General features: G+C 40.1%; 3 protein-coding genes across 4 annotated transcripts in view; all 3 read left to right on the forward strand.

Annotated features, from left to right (window-relative positions):
* The window catches only part of PDE11A (phosphodiesterase 11A), a 490,924-nt gene that overhangs the window by 408,018 nt on the left and 60,100 nt on the right, over positions 1 to 22,806 (forward strand). For both annotated transcript variants that reach the window (XM_033231025.1, XM_033231026.1), the window contains 3 exons: positions 197 to 287; positions 3,971 to 4,071; positions 22,215 to 22,292. In XM_033231025.1, coding sequence (XP_033086916.1) covers positions 197 to 287; positions 3,971 to 4,071; positions 22,215 to 22,292 — 270 coding nt within the window. The remainder of the gene's footprint in view (positions 1 to 196; positions 288 to 3,970; positions 4,072 to 22,214; positions 22,293 to 22,806) is intronic.
* LOC117094803 (40S ribosomal protein S8-like) lies at positions 6,461 to 7,208 on the forward strand. Its single transcript, XM_033231028.1, has one exon. The coding sequence runs from the start codon at positions 6,486 to 6,488 to the stop codon at positions 7,110 to 7,112; it is 627 nt and encodes a 208-aa protein (XP_033086919.1). The 5' UTR covers positions 6,461 to 6,485; the 3' UTR covers positions 7,113 to 7,208.
* On the forward strand, positions 7,193 to 7,945 carry LOC117094804 (40S ribosomal protein S8). The gene has a single exon (XM_033231029.1). The coding sequence runs from the start codon at positions 7,240 to 7,242 to the stop codon at positions 7,864 to 7,866; it is 627 nt and encodes a 208-aa protein (XP_033086920.1). The 5' UTR covers positions 7,193 to 7,239; the 3' UTR covers positions 7,867 to 7,945.

Genomic DNA, 22,806 nt, shown 5'->3' on the forward strand with positions numbered 1-22,806 from the left:
ATAGAAAGTTCTATGTATTAGGAAGTTTCTTTCACAGATGATTTCTTTCATAGATGAATGAACTACAAAAGCAGTTACCCGACAATGTGTCTGCTCATGGTCCTTCGCCAAAAGCAAGAAAAGCAGTTTGATACAAAAAGCTGGTGTGGGGGAACCATTGATAGGCCCTGCTCACTCACCCTCTGTCCTCTTTCAGGAGCGGTTCCGCCCTGGCCCAGCTCTATGGAACCTCTGCTACCTTGGAGCATCACCATTTCAACCACGCCGTGATGATCCTTCAAAGTGAGGTACAGACCTGATGTTCTGCTTCTTTCCTTAACGGAAACCAAACAACTCTTTGTTTCCTCCCTCTCTTTTTTTGTGGTGCCACAGGTGGATACAAAGAAGTGGGAAAATCATTTCTAAGTCAACTTAATGGGCCTTAGTGGCTTTTTCTGTTCTTTTAGATGCCTGAGCAGGACCTTGCAGAGTCTTCCTGAGCTGATTCACTTGGATTTCATTATTGGTTAGGAGGCTTTTCAGATTCACTTAGCAGGGTAACAGATATAGACTGCTTGTCACCAGAGCATGACCTGACCTTCCTCAAAGAATACAGAGCACTAAGGAGACAACTTGATCCAAATAGTGAGCAGCCCAACATTCCCATTTGGTGAAACGCTCAGTCATTTTAAGAGATGGTAGAAGCAAAAACGGGGAGAAAGTTACATGTTATTAGCACAGTTGAGAAACTATACAACTTAAAAGAACTTAAAATTGCTGGTGGGACCAGTTAGGAAGTGAGAACTGCGGCTAAACTTAAGACCCAGGGCTAATGCCATATGCCTGATTTTGCTTCATGTGGCAATGCAGGAGTTAGAAGTAGTTGGAATTTTATACTTTTAGCCCTCTGCAGAGAAAAACAGAAACCACTAACTGACTCTGGCTGCAGCATCTGAGTTTTAAATTGCCAGGAAAGGATCTGTTTAATTTTCTGCAAGCGTACAGACTTTTTTTTTTTTTTTTTTTGAGGCCAGGAAGGGATCATCTGTTCCCCATTATTTGTCAGTTCTCTAGCTGTGCCATTAATTATTATTATTATCATCATTAAGGCCCTGCTTCGCTGGAATGGCATCATTAAATATGGAGGTTTTTTTCCTCCAGCCTATCTTGAGAAAGCATGTCTTTTGCAATATCATGGAGGCCTTCGACCCCATAAAGGAGAGTCGGCAGTCCGGAACCTGAATGCAGGCTGCAAAAGGGAAAACCTGCTAGAAATGATATATTTTCAGTTGGGAATGAAACACCAAGAGTTAGACTCTCAGTAACTGGCAGAAGCCAGCATCCTGGCCTCTGTGGCTATGGAATTGTCCTCCAAAAGCAGTGCCTTAGCTGAGAACTATGGAAGAACTTTGGTTCAAACTATCTTTTCTGTACTGGTAAAGGTGGTGAGTATACACCTCTGACAAACCACCACCTTTGTAATAACAAGTATTATAAACAGGATATCAGGTTTTCTCAGGGAAACAAACCCCACGCACTCAGAATGTGTGTTCATGCAAACAAAACACATTGGCCGTCCTTCACCCTGGGGCTCCCTATGAAGAACAGAGACTATCAATGACGGAACCATGCACTGTCCCAGCACTGCCTCCAGTCCCCTGTGGTCCTGCCCATCGGAAAGGCAGAAATGCAGGTGCTATTATTGTTCCACTTTCCAAATGAGCTCTGGTGCAGAGAAGTTAGATGGCTTGAGGAAGTTTGCCCAGAACTTTCTTCCTCCACATCTGTATGTCTTTCCATTAACACCACACTCACCACCTCCCTAAACAAAGAATAGACTCAGTATTTCAGGGAGACTCAAATCTACTTCAGGGACCAAAACGTTAAGGCACTGTAGAAGACTAATTTGCATATAAACAATATACTGAATGCAAATTAACTTTTTAAAAAAATTAAAGCTGATCTGGCTAGCACTGTCACTCTTAGCTATAAATGGCGTTAGTGATTATATATCCTTCAAAGTACAGTCACATGCAACATGTTTTGGTCAACAAGAGACCACATTGGTATGACAGTGGTCCCATGAAATTATAATACAGTATTTTTACTGTACCTTTTCATGTTTAAATAGGTTTAGATATACAAATACCAACCATTGTGTTACAGTTGCCCACAGTATTACAGGCAGTAACATGACATATCGGTGTATAGCCTAGGAGCAACAGGCTATTGCATACGGCCTGGGTATGGAGTAGGCTGTACCATCTAGTTTTGTGTAAGTGCACTCTATGGTGTTCACACAATGAGGCAGTCACCTAACAATGTATTTCTTGGAATGTACCCCACTGTTACGTGATGCATGATTGTAATAAAATGCACATCCTCATAAAATAATCCACATCCTCAAATTCAGACCAGATTTCTCCATATCTCAATGTCAACTTTTACTGTAACTTGCTCTGAAAGGCTGTGTTTCTTTGGGAGATTCTGGGTGTGTGACTGGACCCATGTGACTGCTTTTCCATAGCTTCCTACCACTTTTTCCCTGGCCCCAGAACACTTGCCTGTCATTGATCATTGGGAATGCACAGGCAAAAAAACCTGGGCAGAATTATGGTGCAGCATTCCTTTTGTTATTTGTCTTCTTCTTAATGACTGAATTAAGGGTCTGAAGAGCTCATTTGAAAATTATTATTAATATTGGACCTGGTCCCAGGTAGAACCAATATACTCTAGTCTTTAAGGAGTGGCAGGTTCACCCAATGAAATAAATTAACTCGGGGAAACAGATTATCATCTGGTGCCTGGTAAGAGATAATTTACTAATTGATATCCCAGTTCCCTGAAATAATTAATTTACCTCTCATTGGAGAGTGGTTCATTCTCGGGCAGTTATTCCACCACTTTCCTTCTCCAGCATCTTCTGGCTCTCAACACGAGATTTAAAACTGGTCCAGTTCCCAGGCCATATGCTCATGAGTTCATATTTCACACAAAGAAAATCTGAAAAATGAAAAGTCCTGACTTTAAAAACAAACTAAGTGAATTGTTGGTCTGTACGGCTTTTTCACTTTACTAAAGACAAATGTTTTAGCCTAAGTGTAGCTAACACAAATGTTGATGAAAACAAGAGTACCTGTCAAAGGTATGAAGATAAAGATGTCATCCCAACTTTACTTAGGTAAACGTCATTTTAGAGTCCCACTGTGCCAAGAACAATGTCTTATACATCCTAGCTATTCAGTAATTATTCATATTCACCATCCTGAATTTAGCCTGCCACACACTTCATCAAAGTGCACCTTAATGGTGGGAGGCAGGGTTCCTCCGCTTCAGCAGCAGTGATATGTTGGGCCAGGTAAATCTTTGTTGTGGGGGTCTCCTGTGCATCATGGATGTGTAGCAGCATCCCTGGCCACTACTGCTAGATGCCAGTGGCACTCCAGCCAGTGTGACAATCAAAAGTATCACTAGACCTTGCTGAAGTTCCCCATTGTCGAAATCGCCCCCAGTTGAGAACCACTGTTCTAATGGCTTTTTATTTTTCTTAAACTCATTTGTTGCCATAGCACATGTTCCCAAAATGCCAGCTTAAACCTTTACTGGTAGTGAAAATAGCATTTATTTTAGGGGGAGAAATGTTTCCAAATGTTTCACAAACTCCTCCTCTAAGTAATTCCATAGGAAATGGGTAGTCAGATGGAATTGTGGCCACAACATATTCACAGTAAGATAAGTTCCAACAATTTCAGATTTTCCCTTTGAGACTAAGTACATAACAAAGTGTCCCTTGTTAGACTTTCTCAAAAATGACTGTGCATTCTGGCTAAGCTATGTTTGCCGGGAATCTGTTTATATTTATGCAAAATTTCACTATGCTTTTTAAAAAGTGATTTTTTAATGTTCCCAGACTTTTTTTAATAGAGGAAAAACATGTAATCAACAACCACAGATTTAATGTCCTTTGTGACTTCTTACTTTCTCATTACAGGGTCACAATATCTTTGCTAACCTGTCCTCCAAGGAATATAGTGACCTTATGCAGCTTTTGAAGCAGTCAATATTGGCAACAGACCTCACGCTGTACTTTGAGTAGGTATTGGCATTTGATCTGTTTGACCAATGGATATCTAAAGTTCCATCCTGTAATTAATCTCCAGTTCTACACTAGAGGTTACCTGGTTATTCTAGCATTGATAGCAATGTGTAAATGAGCTAAATTTTTTGTTGTTGTTGTTTCTCTCTCATATAAATGAAGTCCATTAAAGTGGTGTATATAAGCCAAGAGAATCAAGGAAGGCTATATTCACAAGATTTCTATTTTTCTTCTGTTTTATGAGCCTTGTTTGACACACAACTCTGAAACTAAGTGATGGCCATTTTTATCTTAGATATAACTAATATTGCTATTTAAGACTGTTAATTTCTGGTCAGCTGTATAATGGCATTGATAATGAAGATGAAAAATATTCAGTGATGGAAAATTAACTAGCAATCCAACAGTTCATTCCTTGATTCTTTTCTATCTCTTTCTTAGAAGAGCTTTCTTACCTTTTCACCAAAGTTCGGGCCTTTCTCTGAGCTGGAAATTGCACCCTCCCATTTTCAGTGGGACCTGGTTTAACAGGTGCCACCTCTTTTAGCAGCCTGGAAATGTCTTCCACCACTCATTTGCACTGTTTTCTCTTATCTTAAAGACTAAACCATGTCACTCCCTTAAAAAAATTATTTCATTTGACCCCATGGAGATCTTTAATTGCTTTTCTATTTACCTTTCTTTTACTGTCTACCTTTTTAAATAAACAGAGCACATTTAGTACGTCTATTTTCCTAACAACCATTTACACCATGAAGAGCAGAGTCCATCTCCGCACTCTATCAAAATTGTACTCTCAGAGGTCACCAAAGACATTTCTCTCCTCAAATTCAATGGCCTGTACTCATTTCTGATAGTTACCATCTGCTTTGAGATATCTGAAGGTTTAATGGGTTATTATCAATTTCTACTCTCCTTGCTTCCCCAATCTCCAGCTGCCTTTCTCTCTTCTTTTCTAGATCCTTGGCAGGTTTCTTTTCTCCTTGCTCCTGTGAATAAGCTCTTGAACCATATTCTTCTTTCTCTACTCAGATCACTCTCCTGGCCTCATTTCTATGTTACCTCTATTTATGTTATGACCTGTGTGTAGAAGACTCTGAAATTCTTTGCTGTAACCCTCCCTCACACCGTAGACCTGTATCTCCAACTTCCATCTCAAAAACTTTCAGTGTCAAAGTAAGTTCTAAACTTGGTTTGACTTTCAAGACCCCCTATAATCTGCCCCCAACCTTTTTTCATTCTTACCTTCCACTTCTCCCCTACATGACTGGTCTACGTCAACCAGACTAGTCTATGCAGCACCCTTTGGAACACCATATGTAACGTTCCCTGTGCCCTCACTGTATCACCATTCCCACATGGAATCCTGTTCCTCCACTCCCCATCTTCCTGACTGACCATACTTTAGGATCGCTCTCTTCTATCACTTCTTCTAGGAAGTCTTGTGTCACTCGCTTTGAAATGACTCCCTTTGAAAAGCACTGTGGCATTGCATCAGTTAGAATTAGGTTCAATTGTAAGGGATGTTCAAAGCTTAAGACACTAAAAGCTCAAAGAGATTGCTAGGAAATCACTCTATAGAATGCTCAGTACCCAGTAAGTCCTCTGCTAACACAGCCAGGTAACTCCCTTTATTCTACCTTTAGAAGGCCAGAAATTTATCCTCTGGAGAAATAAAATGAAGAGCTCTGAACTGGGGAGAAGTACAGGGTGGGAATGAGATACAGTGCTCAGAAGAAGGGATTAAGTTAAATGGAACCAGTCTCTGGATTGAAAACCTATAGTCCATAGCCAAGCACTTAGAAGCTAGGAGTCTATAAGCCACACACCCAGGGTTGTTAGATTTAGCAAGAAGAAGTACAGAAAGTCCAGTTACATTTAAATTTCAGATAAACAATAAATCGCTTTTTAGAATAGATAGATGTCCCATGAAACATCTGGGACATATTTATACTAAAAATTATTTTTTGTATATTTCAGAATAGCTACAAGAGAGGACTTGAAATGTTCCTAACAAATAGAAATGATAAATATTCAAGGTGACGGATATCCTAAATACCCTGACTTGATCATGGCACATTCTGTGCATGTAACAAAATGCCATATGTACCCAGTAAATACACATAAATATTATGTATCGATACAAAATTTTTAAAATAATTATTTTTTATCTGAAACTCAAGTTATTTTATCTAGCAACTGTACCCCTCCCCACCACACACAGCTCCTATTTCGCTTTTTAATGCCTTACTATTACACGCGGAAAAGCAAGAATCACAGAACATTTTATTAGCATCCGATATGAAAGACAGAGGCCAAAACAAACAGAAAAAAAAAATGAAAATCAGAGAAAACAGGGAGAGGAAGAAAACAAAAAAAGCGGATTTCTCTTTCCAGCCAGCGCCGAGCGATGGGCATTTCTCGGGACAACTGGCACAAGCGCCGCAAAACCGGGGGCAAGAGAAAGCCCTACCACAAGAAGCGGAAGTATGAGATGGGGCGCCCGGCTGCCAACACCAAGATTGGCCCCCGCCGCATCCACACAGTCCGTGTGCGGGGAGGTAACAAGAAATACCGTGCCCTGAGGCTGGACGTAGGGAATTTCTCCTGGGGCTCAGAGTGTTGTACTCGTAAAACAAGGATCATCGATGTTGTCTACAACGCATCTAATAATGAGCTGGTCCGTACCAAGACTCTGGTGAAGAATTGCATCGTGCTCATCGACAGCACACCGTACCGACAGTGGTACGAGTCCCACTACGCGCTGCCCCTGGGCCGCAAGAAGGGAGCCAAGCTGACTCCTGAGGAAGAAGAGATTTTAAACAAAAAACGATCTAAAAAAATTCAGAAGAAATATGATGAAAGGAAAAAGAATGCCAAAATCAGCAGTCTCCTGGAGGAGCAGTTCCAGCAGGGCAAGCTTCTTGCATGCATTGCTTCCAGGCCGGGACAGTGTGGCCGAGCAGATGGCTATGTGCTAGAGGGCAAAGAGTTGGAGTTCTATCTTAGGAAAATCAAGGCCCGCAAAGGCAAATAAATCCTTGTTTTGTCTTCACCCATGTAATAAAGGTGTTTATTGTTCTGTTCCCCCAAAAAAAAAAAAAAAAAAAAAAAAAAAAAGAAAACAAAAAAAGCGGATTTCTCTTTCCAGCCAGCGCCGAGCGATGGGCATTTCTCGGGACAACTGGCACAAGCGCCGCAAAACCGGGGGCAAGAGAAAGCCCTACCACAAGAAGCGGAAGTATGAGTTGGGGCGCCCAGCTGCCAACACCAAGATTGGCCCCCGCCGCATCCACACAGTCCGTGTGCGGGGAGGTAACAAGAAATACCGTGCCCTGAGGTTGGACGTGGGGAATTTCTCCTGGGGCTCAGAGTGTTGTACTCGTAAAACAAGGATCATCGATGTTGTCTACAATGCATCTAATAACGAGCTGGTTCGTACCAAGACCCTGGTGAAGAATTGCATCGTGCTCATCGACAGCACACCGTACCGACAGTGGTACGAGTCCCACTATGCGCTGCCCCTGGGCCGCAAGAAGGGAGCCAAGCTGACTCCTGAGGAAGAAGAGATTTTAAACAAAAAACGATCTAAAAAAATTCAGAAGAAATATGATGAAAGGAAAAAGAATGCCAAAATCAGCAGTCTCCTGGAGGAGCAGTTCCAGCAGGGCAAGCTTCTTGCATGCATTGCTTCCAGGCCGGGACAGTGTGGCCGAGCAGATGGCTATGTGCTAGAGGGCAAAGAGTTGGAGTTCTATCTTAGGAAAATCAAGGCCCGGAAAGGCAAATAAATCCTTGTTTTGTCTTCACCCGTGTAATAAAGGTGTTTATTGTTCTGTTCCCCCAAAAAAAAAAAAAAAAAAAAAAAAAGAAAACAAAAAAAGCTAAAAACTGGTGTTGGTATTGTCAGAGAGCTAAGATATTGCATCCATGAAACAAGAACAGGATGCTTTTTAAAAATAACAATAGGAGCAACTATGAAAAAGAAAGCACTTACGAAAATTAAGAACATGGTAGCCAAAATAAAAAAATGAAATGAAAGCACTAGGAAACACAGGTCAAGGACAAAAGCCAGCAAAGTGGAAAACACTGCTATATTTCATTATATCTATTTTAGTACTATTTGATTTGTTAACTATGTTCATGTATTACTTTGATAAATATAACTTTTAATTAGTTTAAAATATATACTTAAAAATTAAAATCCCAGCTCTGCCACTAATTAGCTGTGTGTCACCAGATAAATTATTTATTTCTCTGAGCCTTTCTTTCAAGTATAAAATAGAGATAACAGTACCTATGTCATGTCTTAGAAATGGTGACATCTACAACCTCATTTGCTTTATAACCTATTTATTTTTCATGTTTTGTGGCCCTTTGGTTGACTTAAATGTCATGATCTTTCATCTGTTTTCTGGATTAATGCTCCTTGATTTGGGATTTATGGAAAGTCTATATCCTTTTAATGTTTTATTGCCTGTCCCTGACACTTGCAGGATCTTGTGTTATTTTTCTCAAAGTAGAAGCATTCTCCCAAGCCATGTTTCCAAGTAACTTCTAAAGAGAGAGAAAAAAACCCTCAACACTCAGAGCCCATTTATCAAGCCCTGTTAGGGATTTGACGAATCACTGAGTGACCGCTGGCATGCAGTCAACGAAGTTGGTTGCAACTCGTTTTCTCATTACTCTGTTCTTATCTTAATGCTGCAGCCCCTACTAATGTTTGCTGACTCCCAGAGAAGCTGGCTTGTTCTCTTTTCGTCAGCGTTACTGTTTTTTGAGGTTCTAAATAGCTGCCCATTCTCTAATCTAGACTTTCAGAGGATTGATTCACTTGCCTGTCTAAAGGCATTCAAATATTGCCATATTTTTAGTCAGAACAATTCCTAGGGTTATAATGAGGGGGAAAGCAGCTACTACAAACTGTCACCCAGAAGTTTTTATTTAATAAATGTGCAATTGTGGAATCGGAAGGATCATAGAAATGATGCAATCCAATTCATCTCCTTTTTTGCTGATCAGGCACAGAGGTCCAAATGGTTAAATAGCATAGCTTAGGTCACATAACTCATTATTGGTATAACTGGAACCCACACTTCCTCTTTCAGGGCTTTTTCTTCAATCACCATGGTCCCCTCTCTAATGGAAGCATCAAGAAAGAATTGTCATTTTAATTGGGGATATATTATGTGATAATGTTGACCCTTTCCAGGTGTTCTGTAATCAGTTTAAACACCAGCTTGGGGTCCCCGTGTCCTCTCCCAAAGCAAAGTTGGAGATAAAGGCTTGCATTCACGTAGTTCAGTTTTGGAAATGACACCAAGAATAAGAGTGAGGGGCTAGGACAGTGAAATGGGGAAGGAGGGAAGCCAGTGAAAGGAAGGCCACATTTCTTTGTTGTTCACCACTATGGTCAACCAGTCTTGATCCTGCAGGGACCATCTGAAAAGTCTCATACTTTGCACTTCAAAATTATCCACCACCCACCATCCTCATCAATGAAATGTCGATCTGTGGGATGTTAACTCTCATGTACTTCCAGGCTGTGTGTGCCTGATGACTGGGCATTCCTGCAGCCATCTCATCCCTGGTCCCACACATGAAGCCAGAGCAGTGCCAGGACAGAAAGTATGGGATCCGCAGGACCGCTGAGGCACTGCGTGTAGCAGCAATGGCAGGAGAGGGGTGGGTGGGCCAAGAGGATATGAGGCACCCCGTACAACTAGTTTCTGGAAGTCTGGATTATTGTTGGTTCTTCTGCCCTGACTACTCAACTCAAAATTCATAATACAGTTGAAGAAACCAAAAAAGAAGCTCACTGCTTTCCTCTCCTAGAGGGAGAAAGTCACTTTAGGAAAGGGCCAGGCTGGGCAGGGTAGAGCCCTGCCTTTTGGAGACGAGTTTCTGACTTATTCCTGGAGGCAAGATTTCTTGCCATGCTCTAAAAGGAAAAAAATATATAAGATTCACGGAAAGGTGGAAAGGCTCTCAAAACATCCACAAAAACTTATGACTTTAATTTCTAAAGACCTTGTGTGTCCTTGGGAGTCTGTGTCATTCAAATGGCATATGAAAGCAGAATTCACAAGATGAAAATACAAAAACAAACAAAATCCTTAATGTGAATTTCTGAGTTTCACAACCTGAGCCTGGGGTTAATGATTCATTCTGATTTTCCAACTCACTGAAAACGCTTTCCAGTTACTGCTGAGTGACTTTCTGAAACCGATTTCTGTGCCTGTTTCTGAGTCCCTGCAGTGAATAAGGCTTTGATAGTTAAGTAGTAATTTCACCAGCTTTGAGAGTCGGAGCTCTCTTTGCCTCAGTTTCCTTGTCAGCAACAGGGGTATAGGTATATCATCCATTCTAATCTCCCAGGATCCTTGTGGCAGTGAAAAGAGATTAATTTTATGAAAGAGCTTTGACAATGTAAAGTACCTTATAAAAAAAGAAATCACTCAGCCAGAAAACTTAATAAAATATGCACCATAAAAGATGATGCTTGTTGGAGTGGGCAGAGAGATCTAAAATTACAAATGTTATAACTTCAAAGGGATGGTACAAATGTCCTGTACTATTTATCTACATGTATATCTACAAAGATGACCTATGTACCTTCCACTATTAATAATAAAAACAACAACTAATATTTTTTGAGTGCTTACTTAGGACCTTGATATATACGTTACGCCATTCAACAGTGAAAGCAGTCCTATTAAAATAGGTACTATTATTAATGTCAACCTAAAAGAAAGAAGCTGTGGCAAAATTAATATAAGTAGGCAGTTTATTTGGGCCAAGATTGAGGACTGCAAGCCAGGAGCATGGATTCAAGTTGCCCTGAATATACAGTCCAATTAGCAGCAGCTACAAGTGGATTTTCAAAAGGAAAGAAAAGACAATTCCTGCATTGTTTACCAAGAATTTACATTAACATAACATAAGCTATTGATTGGCTTTGTTACATTGTCTCTTGTATCACAAATTCTAGGAACATGAAGATAGTGGGTGAGGCAGCTAGTCAGAAGCAAAATGACTTTCAACAGTGGCCCCCAAGCCTGGGCTAGGGGAGTAGGGAGCGTGACTGAAGTCCCATACTCATGACTCTCCGGGCCTGCAAGGAGCTCAGACTGCTCTGAGCTGGTTTTTGTTTTTGTATTAACCCCACAGTACACATGAGGAAACTGAGGTTTGGAGTGATTCGGTAAATTGCTCACAATATTAAATAGTACATCTGGAATTTGAACCAAGTAGTTAGACTCCAAAATGTTCTTAGTTATTCTGCAGTTATATAATAGTCCAAGAGTACTCAAGGGGAAACTGGGGCCAATCCAGGAAATATTTGGGCATTAGAAACATCAGAAATTTGAGGCTGTAAATGTCTAAAGCTAGTTCCAAACACACTTCATGTCAGCATGCTAAGTGTTAGCAATTCAACGAATGCCAGGCCCCACCACTGGGAGTGCAGGGTGGGTGTGGAGGCTCCAGGTCAGTGGTGTGCAGTACCCAATCTGGTGGGGCTAAGACTGCAATTAGAGGCTTCTTGTGTGCAGTTGAGCTAAGCTGGTGCACCAGGGGTTGAAAATTCTTTAGCTTTAATACAGTCACGGGGGTTGTTGCTATTGGGTAGCAATAAACAGTTTAGCATTGATCCTCAACAGGCTGTGATTACATAACACTATATCTCATCCTCTAGGTGCCTGCTCCATGCCCAGCACCATTCTAGGCATTACAGTATCTTCCTGTATCAGCACTGATATGGAAGCTCCATGAATGCAGACACCTTACTCTTCAGCTCACTCTTGGAACCCACAAAACCTGACACACTGCCTGACATAATGAGTTCTCAAAATAACTTTTTGATACTGAATTATCATATCAATGTGCAAAGTAGATATTATTAGCCCCATCTGATAAATAGGGAAAACTGGGCTTAAAGAGGTTGAGTAATTTGTCCAAAGTCACTAAGTTGTCTGTGATCAGTTCTCCATGACACAAAGCCTCAGACCATGATTTAAGCCAATAATTTTCCAATAATTCAGATATTATAAATCCACTTGGGTGCTCGATGCTTTTAAGATTGGTTTCCTAAAGTAATCAGACTTATCTTCTAATTGAAAATTTGCCACTTCTCTTTGCGATTGTGGTTTGACTGAACTGACTGCTAGGGCCCTGTGGTCTCTAATCTTCCGTCATTTTCAACATCTAGAGCAATTATGGAAAATGCCCAGTCTGATGGTTTCTTTGTATTTGTCTTTCCAGAGGGATGCAGTGAATAGCATTTCTCAAAAGCATCTAATGATGACAGAAAAATGCACTAAACTATTTTAAATTGTTCAATGTGATAGTTTGGCCATTCTTTTAAAAATTAGATTAATATCTAGACAATTCATTTTAAAAAATTACAGTGGGAACTCAACAAATGTTTCTACTGCTAGGCAGACATTCATTCATCATTCAACAAATATTTATTAAAAGCCAACTGTGTTCAGTGTTCTCAACTTCCACAGTTGCCTGCAGACAACCAACCCCATATTGAAAAGGATGAAAGCAAACTGATAGTAATAAGGTGTTAATAACTGGTAGAACTTAAGCCATTACTGTATCCCAAACATTATTATATTTTAACAGAGCCTGATGACTTAACTAATTAAAATTATATATTATTATAACATTAGGACAGCAGCCTCTGTAGTAGGTTGATGGAGGAAGTATTTTGGTATTTCTTGACATATTTCAAGGCATTTTTCCATATACTCATTCCATATCCCCATCCACATGATATCACAACTGACTAAAAAATGAGAAATGTATCCAACTAGCACTTCTTAATGGTTTCTCTGTGCCAGGCACTGTGCTAGTTGCTGGGAATGTACAAGCAGATAGGACATGGCTCTTACCTTCAGGCACTCAGAGCCCAGTCGTGAAGAGAGAGGGCAGCAACACCCAGCAGCGAAGGGCTGTGTCAAAGTGAATGCAGGAGCAGCTGGAGTGCGCCCCATCAAGCCATGGCTTACACAGTTTCTTTGCCTGGTGATTGTGGTTTGACTGAACTGACTGCTAGGGCCCTGTGGTCTCTAATCTTCCACCATTTTCAACATCTAGAGTAATCCTTATCTTTCTACTTCCTGCATTTTGCCAGTTTTATTTGCACCATCAACAACAGCACAGCATCAAACAGGTCATTTCACTCAGGTTCTTGGCGGGCCCTTGTATTATCAGTGCTAGTCTAAAGCAGGGAGAAAATTCACTTCAAAATTAAATAGAACACTTTTTTTCTTTAGTCGTAATAACTGGAGTTAACATCTGTATATTAATTTTCTATTCTTCTCCAATGTTTGTATGCAAAAAAAGTCCAGAAATCTCTCTAGAATCTGCATGTAACAATTAATTGCAGATGTGTGATTTGCCTGTTGAGCAAGCTGTAAGAAGACCAAAAGCACCAACTAACCCCATCCACACATCCGCACACCCTGCAACCCCTGCTTGACAACTCTGGAGTTAAAATTGAGGAGAGTTACGGGCCGGGCACAGTGGCTCATGCCTGTAATTCCAGCACTTTGGGAGAACAAGGCAGGTAGATCACCTGAGGTCGGGAGTTCAAGACCAGCCTGACCAACATGGAAAAACCCCCATCTCTACTAAAAATACAAAATTAGTTGGGCGTGGTGGTGCATACCTGTAATTCCGGCTACTCGGCAGGCTGAGGCAGGAGAATCTCTTGAACCTGGGAGGTGGAGGTTGTGGTGAGCCGAGATTTCGCCATTGCACTTCAGCCTAGGCAACAAGAGTGAAACTCTGTCTAAAAAAGAAAGAAAGAAAGAAAGAAACTGAGGAGAGTTACAGTGATGATTTGCCACCTCAGCAGTAACACCTTCCTGAAGTTTACGGACTTTTAGTAGATTCGAAGGAGTTAGATGAATAGATAGATAAAGAATATGTATACATAAGTACATGTATAGATACATAAATTTGCAAAAAAATCCATGATTAAAATGTACATAGAAATGGTGATTTCTCATTTTACAAATAAAAGATGCCTTGCAGATAAATTACAAACCAGAAAGATTTTCAATGTGGTGATGGGTGACTGGTAACCAATCTTTAGAATTATTTTTGAAAGTAATTTTAGCAGTTCTGTTCAAATGATGCTTTTTTAAAGACTGCTATTTTTCTGAGTGGAACATATGTCAGGAGAGCAGGATAAAAGCCTAATAAAAACATATCTGATTATAAATGAGATTTTCCAGTAAGTTGCTTTCACTAGCTGAGGTACTTGCCATTGTCCTTGAAAACCAAGGTTCCCCATGATCTGTGTGAGAAGTTAATGATACAGTTCCTCATGACAAAGAAGTCTGGATCCAGCGAGTGTTGTATAATTTTGTGGATTTTCAAATATTCTTTTTAGCAGTCTCATGCTTCTAAAAATGCCCCTGTTTCTAACAGTTTCACATATGTTCATGCTGTTTACTCTGTTTAATCTATATACACATATACACTTAGATGCTAACACTTTCACATATGTTCATGCTGTTTACTCTGTTTAATCTATATACACATATACACTTAGATGCTAACACTTTCACATATGTTCATGCTGTTTACTCTGTTTAATCTATATACACATATACACTTAGATGCTAACACTTTCACATATGTTCATGCTGTTTACTCTGTTTAATCTATATACACATATACACTTAGATGCTAACACTTTCACATATGTTCATGCTGTTAACTCTGTTTAATCTATATACACATATACACTTAGATGCTAACACTTTCACATATGTTCATGCTGTTTACTCTGTTTAATCTATATACACATATACACTTAGATGCTAACAGAACAGCTGTATGGGCAAACTTGTTCCCAAAAGCACAGTGAATTTCACCTTGTTACTTTATAATGATTATTACTAGGGAGAAGGTCAGAAATACATCACCTGGAGCTGTGAACCACCAACCTGGCCCAGGCCATCTGCAGTTGTTCTTTGGAGCACCCCCTTATTGATGATGGAAAGAGCCCTGTCTATGTCTGCCTTGATACTTGGTACATCACATGAGGGCTGCTGGCCCCACTGTCCATACACTTACAACATGAAAAGCTATCTGGCCCAAAGGTTTATGCTACACATAGTTTACAAAGATTATCTCAGAGGGCAGAACTGGGAGGCTGGAGACTTGTAATCTACCTAGATCTTCCTGTAACTGCCCTGGAATCCTGGACAAGTCACTTCACCTTCCTTCACCTTGAGTTTCCTCACCTATAAAATGAGAGAATTAATATGAGATTTTTCTCAAAAGTTCCATACAGCCCTACCAGTCTAAAACTATAATGAAAACTCAAGCATAGAAAATAAGTCATTCTATGACCCAGCACTTTTATATATACATGTACATATTCATATGCATAGAGAGAGAGAGAACTCACACAAATTCACAAGGAAACATGTATGTAATAGCAAGAAATATTGGAAATAATATAAATTTTCATCATCCAGGAAATGGGTAAATACACAGTGGTATAATAATAGATGGAAATAGCATACATCAGTGTGAAGGAATGGCCTAGAATTATATATAACAACATGGGTGACTCTTACAAGCCTTGAATGGAAAAAGCAAGTTGCCAGAGAAAGCATACACTGTGATGACATTATTTGTATAAACTTTTAAAACATGTAGAGCAATATTATATATAATTTGCCTAGTAAAATTATAAGGATATATGTGATGATGCTTTATACAAAATTTAGAAAATGGTCATTGTATGGTGGGTGGGAAGAAGACAGAAGCAACAGTTGGGAGGTGCACAGGGCCTCAACAGCACTGACAGGGCTTTATTTCTAGGCAGGGAGGTAGATGGAGATTCTATGTGAGTCAATTGTGTAATTTTTATACCTTTTAAATTTATTAAATATGCACAATAAATTTATTACATGATCTTGCCGTATCATCACTTCAAAATCCTTTTTGTAGCCTTGTGAAAATGATTAACTCTATCTCTTGATCTTTCAAGAAGGACTTTTTTCAGGAACTTTAAAAAAATTTAAATGTGACCAGGCGTGATGGCTCATGCCTGTAATCCCAGCACTCTAGGAGGCCAAGGTGGGTGGATCGCCTGAGGTCAGGAGTTCGAGACCAGCCTGGCCAACATAGCGAAACCCCATCTCTACTAAAAATTAAAAAAAATTAGCTGGGTATGGTGGTGGCCACCTGTAATCCCAACTACTTGGGAGGCTGAGGCAGGAGAATTGCTTGAACCCAGGAGGCAGAGGTTGCGGTGAGCCAAGATCACACCATTACATTCCAGCCTGGGCAACAAGAGCAAAACTCCATCTCCAAAAAAAAAAAAAAAAAAAATTTAAATGTACTTTGATTTAAACTTTAAAATATCTCTTTGGCTATTTAATATGTGACTAAATGCATTACCAGATGTGTTATACATGGTTCCACCAGTGACTAGACTTTTCTTTTCTTTTTTTTTTGAAACAGAGTCTCACTCTCTTGCCCAGGCTGGAGTGCAGTAGCATGATCACAGCTCACTGCAGCCTTGACTTCTCAGGCCCAATTCATCCTCCCACCTCAGTCTCCCTAGTAGCTGAGACTACAGGCGCGTGCCACCAAACATGGCTAATTTTCGTATTTTTTGTAGAGATGGAATCCCACCTTGTTTCTAAGGCTTATTAAACAGAGTATATAGATTGAACAGAGTAAAGAGCAAACTACTGGGATCAAGCAATCCTCCTACCTTGGCCCTCCAAAGTGCTGGGATTACAGGCATGAGCCACTATGCCTGGCCTCTCATGTTTTTCTTGACAAAAGTATACAAGTTGATCAGTTCCTCATGATTCCTATTATCCAGAAAGATTCCTATTATCTCCTAAGAACATAATCAAACCTTGGGACAACAGAGTAAATAGAACCTATCATGAAGCAGCCATCCTTTTGTCTGTGAAGGAAGAATCAAATTAGTATGCTACGTTTTGATATATCTGACAAAAAGACTCCTCTCACTGTCCCAGAGGAATAGTGGATGTTTCCTTTTGTCCTAGCGTTGCTAATGTGATGTGAAGTCTATGACTGATTTTGATTCTGTTAAGACTTTCACACCAGCAACTCTAGCTGTTAAAATTTCTATCATTGGGGAATTTATTCTCATGATGCTGTTTGATTGTCATATCACAGATTTGTATTTTTTAAAGAAAGGAATTTGGGCCGGGCACGATGACTCACACCTGGAATCCCATCACTTTGGGAAGCTGAGGTGGGCAGATGACCTGAGGTTGGAAGTTCGAGACCGGCCCGACCAACATGGAGAAACCCCGTCTCTACTAAAAATACAAAATTAGCCAGGCCTGGTGGTGTATGCCTGTAATCCCAGCTACTCGGGAGGCTGAGGCAGGAGAATCGCTTGAACCTGGGAGGCAGATCGCGCCTCAGAACCAGTGAGCCAAGATCACGACACTGCACTCCAGCCTGGGCAACAAGAGCGAAACTCCATCTCAAAAAAAAAGAAAGAAAGGAATTTGTTTTCTGCAATGAGTTAGGCACCCAGGGAACATGTTTTCACTCTGCATCAAAGATGTTATGTTCCCTATAGTGAACACACTGTGGGCAGATACAACAATAGTCAGTGGAAGGGAGTCAGATATTGGATGGAAATGGTGTTCTTACTTCCTACAGCTTGTTATGTTGCCCATTTGGTTCAAGTTAGAATCTACTCTGCAAGAATCTGACAGGGCTTTTCTTGAATAGATTTTGTGTTGTTTACTTACTTCAATCTCTCCAAATGGCAACTGGAAGCCCCTAGAAAAATTAGGATCTAGGTGAAACCAGTGTTTAAAGAGTTTGTTTGTTTAATGATTAGCTTTCTGAGATAATCATTCTCATTCTTTCATCAATTCAACAAATATTTATTGAGCTTCTATTACATGTCAGGCATTGTTGTAGGTACTGAGGGGCAGAAGTGAACAAAAGTGGGCCAAGCCTTTGTCCTCATGAAGCTTGCATTCTAGCAATTTCTTGGAATAACTCATAGAATTGAAATGGCCACCCAGGAGCATGTGATGACAAGGATGATGGCTGACAAGCTTTCAGGAAGTCTTTCACAATCCTCCAGGATCCTCCCAGCCAAGCGAAGTGCCTTCCTCTGTGCTCCAAGGACACCCTGAATGTATCTCAGCTGCTTGGGACAGCTGTTATTTTAACCTGTTGTGTTTGTATCCCAGCTCTGCCACTCACCATCTGTGAAACCTTGAGCCAGGTACTCACCCTTCTGAGCTTAATCACAGTAACGAGTCCTTACTGATAACCTAATTTTGCCAGGCAATCTGCTAAAGTGTTTTACATAAATCATTTCATATGGTCCTCCCACCAACCCTACAACGTAGATCCCATTACTATAACTCTTTTACTAATAAGAAAACGGAGGCCCAGCAAGGTTAAGTAACCTACTCAAGTTCAGTCATGTGAGTAGTGAGTGCCAGACCCCAGCAAGTCTGCCAGGAACACGGTAAAGACCCAGTGAATATCATCCTCATCAGGGCTGGAACTAGGGTGAAGCAAGTGAGGTGAGTGGTTCAAGTACAAGTTCAGATCTTGTCTTTATTTGGAATTTTGTTGTTGTGTTCATTATGGATTTTTTGCATTTATTTTTATTTTGTTAAATATCGCATTAAAATATTTATCTTGATAAGTAAGTTTTTTGGCACCCACTTCAATTTTGTGCCCCAAGCGAGTGCCTCTCTCAGCTCACTCTAGTCCCAGTATTATTATTCTCATTAATATTACATTTAAAGAGGGAATTATCTATTTATTTGTTGGTAGCCCTGGCTAAACTCAGAGACATTTGAAAGTAACCCCCAATTATCTTGTGACCGTAAAGCCTAATAAAGACTTGGTACAGAGTAGATGTTCAATAAATACTTGTTGGACTTCATAATAATTTGAAAAAAAGATGAATTTCTATGTAGTGAGAAGAGAAAACTGGGCAAACTGTTAGATCTCCATTAGTCCGGTTAGTCCACTGTGTATTATTGTTGGCAGTAATAGTATTAATATTGTTTACAAATTAACCATAGCTTCAGGTATTGAGGATCTAACAGGGCCAAATGTTTAGTGCACCTTATCTCAATTTCTCATTACAAAGCTGGAAACTGAGGCTCAGCAATGTGAAGTCACTCACCCAAGATCACACAGCTAATAAGATACAGTCAGCATTAAGCCCAGGTCAGTGCAGGTCCAAACCTGGGCTCTTTGCACTCCACCACTTCCCTTTCTATTTCACTTCACAGTAAGTGATGGTAATGTTGTAGAAGAAACTGGGTTCTTGTCACACCACCAGGAAAGATTAGGCAAGCAGACACTTTGAAGAGTGAGAGGTTATGGAATTTATTGGGCAAAAAGGAAAAAGACTCTCAGCAAAGCAAAAAGGTTCCTGTTAAGAGGCCCCCATCTCACAGATTGAATCCCAGGTTCCCACGTGGGAACAGAAGGGGCCAGGCTCCTCCCTACTGCAAACAGCACAAACTTCCTGAGGCCTCACCCATCCTCCCAGTGCACAGGCCAGTTGGAGATTGTCCAGGGAGCCCTTTTTACTTGGCTGTCTCAGTAATATGAAAAAGGCATGACCTTTGGTCATGAAGAATGGAATGGGTCAAGTGAAGAAGATAAGAAAGTTATATGAAGAAAAGAAATGTATACACTTGCGCACCCAAAGCAGAAGGCGTTCCTGAGCCCTTCTATGTAATTGGGCTATGCCATCTCGCCAGCTGCTGTAAGGTTGTCTTGGAGATTCTTCCATGCTGTATGTAGTATGGCCTAGTATGGCTTTGACCTGCATCATCTTAAAAGGATAGATCCAGGACCTGTCTTTGTGTCTCTAATACAGAAGTGAGCTATACATTTGTCTTCCTGACCTGTCTCCTTTCAAGTAATTTTAGTAGTTAGTCTGACCCATTGGCAAGAAATCCACACAGTTGGTCAGTTGGTGATGAGCACCCCAGAGCAGACACAGTGGAGCCAGTTGTTCTCAACCTCTTGTCCTTTGTCCCCCAGTACAGCAGGTCAGCACTAAGTTTCTGAGATCCTAGTCTGATTTCTACCATAAATTATATGTCATGGTGGTATTTTCCGAAGTGTAGTTTTTGAAACATCAGTACTATGTGGAATTTTGGGGTGAAATGAGGTTAAACAGGCTTTTCTACCTCCATATTTCTCAGAGACTTCAAAGGTTAATATGGATGGGGTCTCCAAGAGAGGTATATTAAGGGCAGCATTTCTCAAACCTACTTGGCCAGGAACGTCTTCACATGGAGCACCTCTTAAGACTAGCATTTTGAGAGATGCACTTTGGGAAATAGTGTGTTAGGATCTTTTAAATATTCTCTCATTAGCAAGTGCCAAGAGGATGAAAACTTGGGAAGTGATTCTTAAATCAAAATGGTGATGTCCTCTTTTTTTCCTTTTCTCACTAAAAATGAAAATCATCTAACTAAAATATTCTTTTCTTGTCTTTTCCATATCTATACATCTCCAAATGAATTTCCATGGCTGTATGTGTGAGTTATAAACCAAAAAGTGTCTGTGACAGGTCTCAATCAATTTAGAAGTTTATTTTGCCAAGGTTAAGGACATACCCGTGACATAGACTCAGGAAGTCCTGAGAACATATGCCCAAGGTGGTTGGACTACAGCTTGGTTTTATATGTTTTAGGAAGACATAAGACATCAATCAGTACATGTATGATGTATGTTGGCTCAGTCAGGAAAGGCAGAACAACTTTTAGGAGGGAGTGGCTTCCAGGTCATAGGTGGATTCAAAGATTTCCTGATGGGCAGTTAGTTGAAAGGGTTTATCTAAAGACCTGGTATCAATAGAAGGGAGTGTCTGGGTTAAGATAAGGGGTTGTGGAGACAAATGTTTTTGTTATGCAGATGAAGCCTCCAGTAGCAGCCTTCAAAGAGAATAAATTGTAAATGTTTCTTATCAGACTTTAAAAGGTGCTCTTACTTAATTCTCTTCTAGATTAGGAAAAAGACCTGGAAAGGGAAGGGGATTCTCTACAGAATGTAGATTTTCTCCACAAGAGACAGCTTTGTAAGGCCATTTCAAAATATGTCAAATAAATCTATTCTGGGATAAAATACTTTGATTTCTTTTATGGCCCGTTATCTGTCATGTTGGTATCTTATTGCTATAAAGAGTCTGCTTTGTCAGTCTTAAGGTCTCTGTTTTAATGTTAATGCTGGTCAGCTGTATCTGAATTGCAAAAGGGAGGAAGGAATAATGAGGCATGTCCAACTCCCACTTCCCATCATGGCCTGAACTAGAGTTTCAGGTTAATTTAGGAATGCCCGTGGCCAAGAGGAGAAGTCCATTTATTTGGTTGGGGGCTTAGAATTTTATTTTCGGTTTACAGTGTCAAGCACTTAAAATGTTCAGACACTATGCTACATGCTTTCCACATGTCATTCATTTAATCCTCACAGTAACTCTGTGAGTCAGCAACTAAAACCCCCGTGTTAGAGATTAGGAAATTGAGACTTAGAGGGTTTAATGAACTTTCCAAAGTCGTGCAGCAAGTGAGTTGCTGAGCGAGTGTTTAAACATGGTTACAGACTTCATAGTCTATGCGTTTAAGCACTGAAACGGTGAAATAGTTATTTTCTAACCTGGAAAAAAATATCTTTATCTTGAATTTACTACCAGGGAGTTTATCTTATCTTGGATCATCATACAGCTCAATTCTTTGTTGGATGATAAAAGAACATTCTAGACTTGTTCCCACTTTTTATTTGTCCTTGCCTCCCTTCTCTGACTTTCAGTAAGTGTCACAAGGGCTTCAGAGCACATAATCCTAAATGCCGCACCACATTGTTTTCTGTTTTATGGCTCTATAATCTCCTCTGTTGTAAATACATTCAGAAATGATTGTGGCTTTTCCTTGAAGCCTCAACATTTTTTAGAAAGTGATTTATTCTGATAGTGCTTTAGCCTCATGATTTCAAATATTAAGTTACTCGGTTCAGGTGGTCTTATGTTTTTCCCATAAATGTATTTATGTCACCCCACAGACTGGGAAATCTCATTCCAGTTTTTTTTTCTTTCTTTCTTCATTTGATTTTCCTGCAGAAGGAGAACTGAATTCTTTGAACTTGTCAGTAAAGGAGAATACGATTGGAACATCAAAAACCATCGTGATGTATTTCGGTAAGAAAAAGCTCTTGTTTATGTGTTTCTTCATTATTTGGACATTTAGCCATGCTTTTCTGACAGTGCTAAGAGCATAGAAGTGATTTTTAAAGTAACAAATCTTAGCTTACATTCAAAATATTCAGAGATCAGTTGGATAACTAGAGAAATTATTGAGAATGTCTTTTCATCTTATAATGTATTATATTTTTGTCTCTTCTCCAAAAAATCTGCCATCAAATTTAGAAAATGAAGTTCAAATTAGTTCAGTTTTGGCAAGCCACGATTTCTTCTGTTTTCTGGGGAAGCTGGGGTGCAAGTTGGGTGGAGAAGGGATTTTTGTAAATCAGAGTTACATAGCACAAAGGAAGTGGGGAGTAACTTTTGCTTTTCTTTAGAGACAATAGGCATTGCGGATAGAAAACCAATCAGAACAATATTGGAGGTGGAGATAAGAAGGCTGTTCTAGCCTTTGCCTGGGACATCTTCCAAGTTGTTTAGAAAGGACAGTAGCAACACACTATGTTTATGG

Source organism: Trachypithecus francoisi, unplaced genomic scaffold, assembly GCF_009764315.1.
Source record: "Trachypithecus francoisi isolate TF-2019V2 unplaced genomic scaffold, Tfra_2.0 Lachesis_group13, whole genome shotgun sequence".
NCBI classification, from domain to species: domain Eukaryota; kingdom Metazoa; phylum Chordata; class Mammalia; order Primates; family Cercopithecidae; genus Trachypithecus; species Trachypithecus francoisi.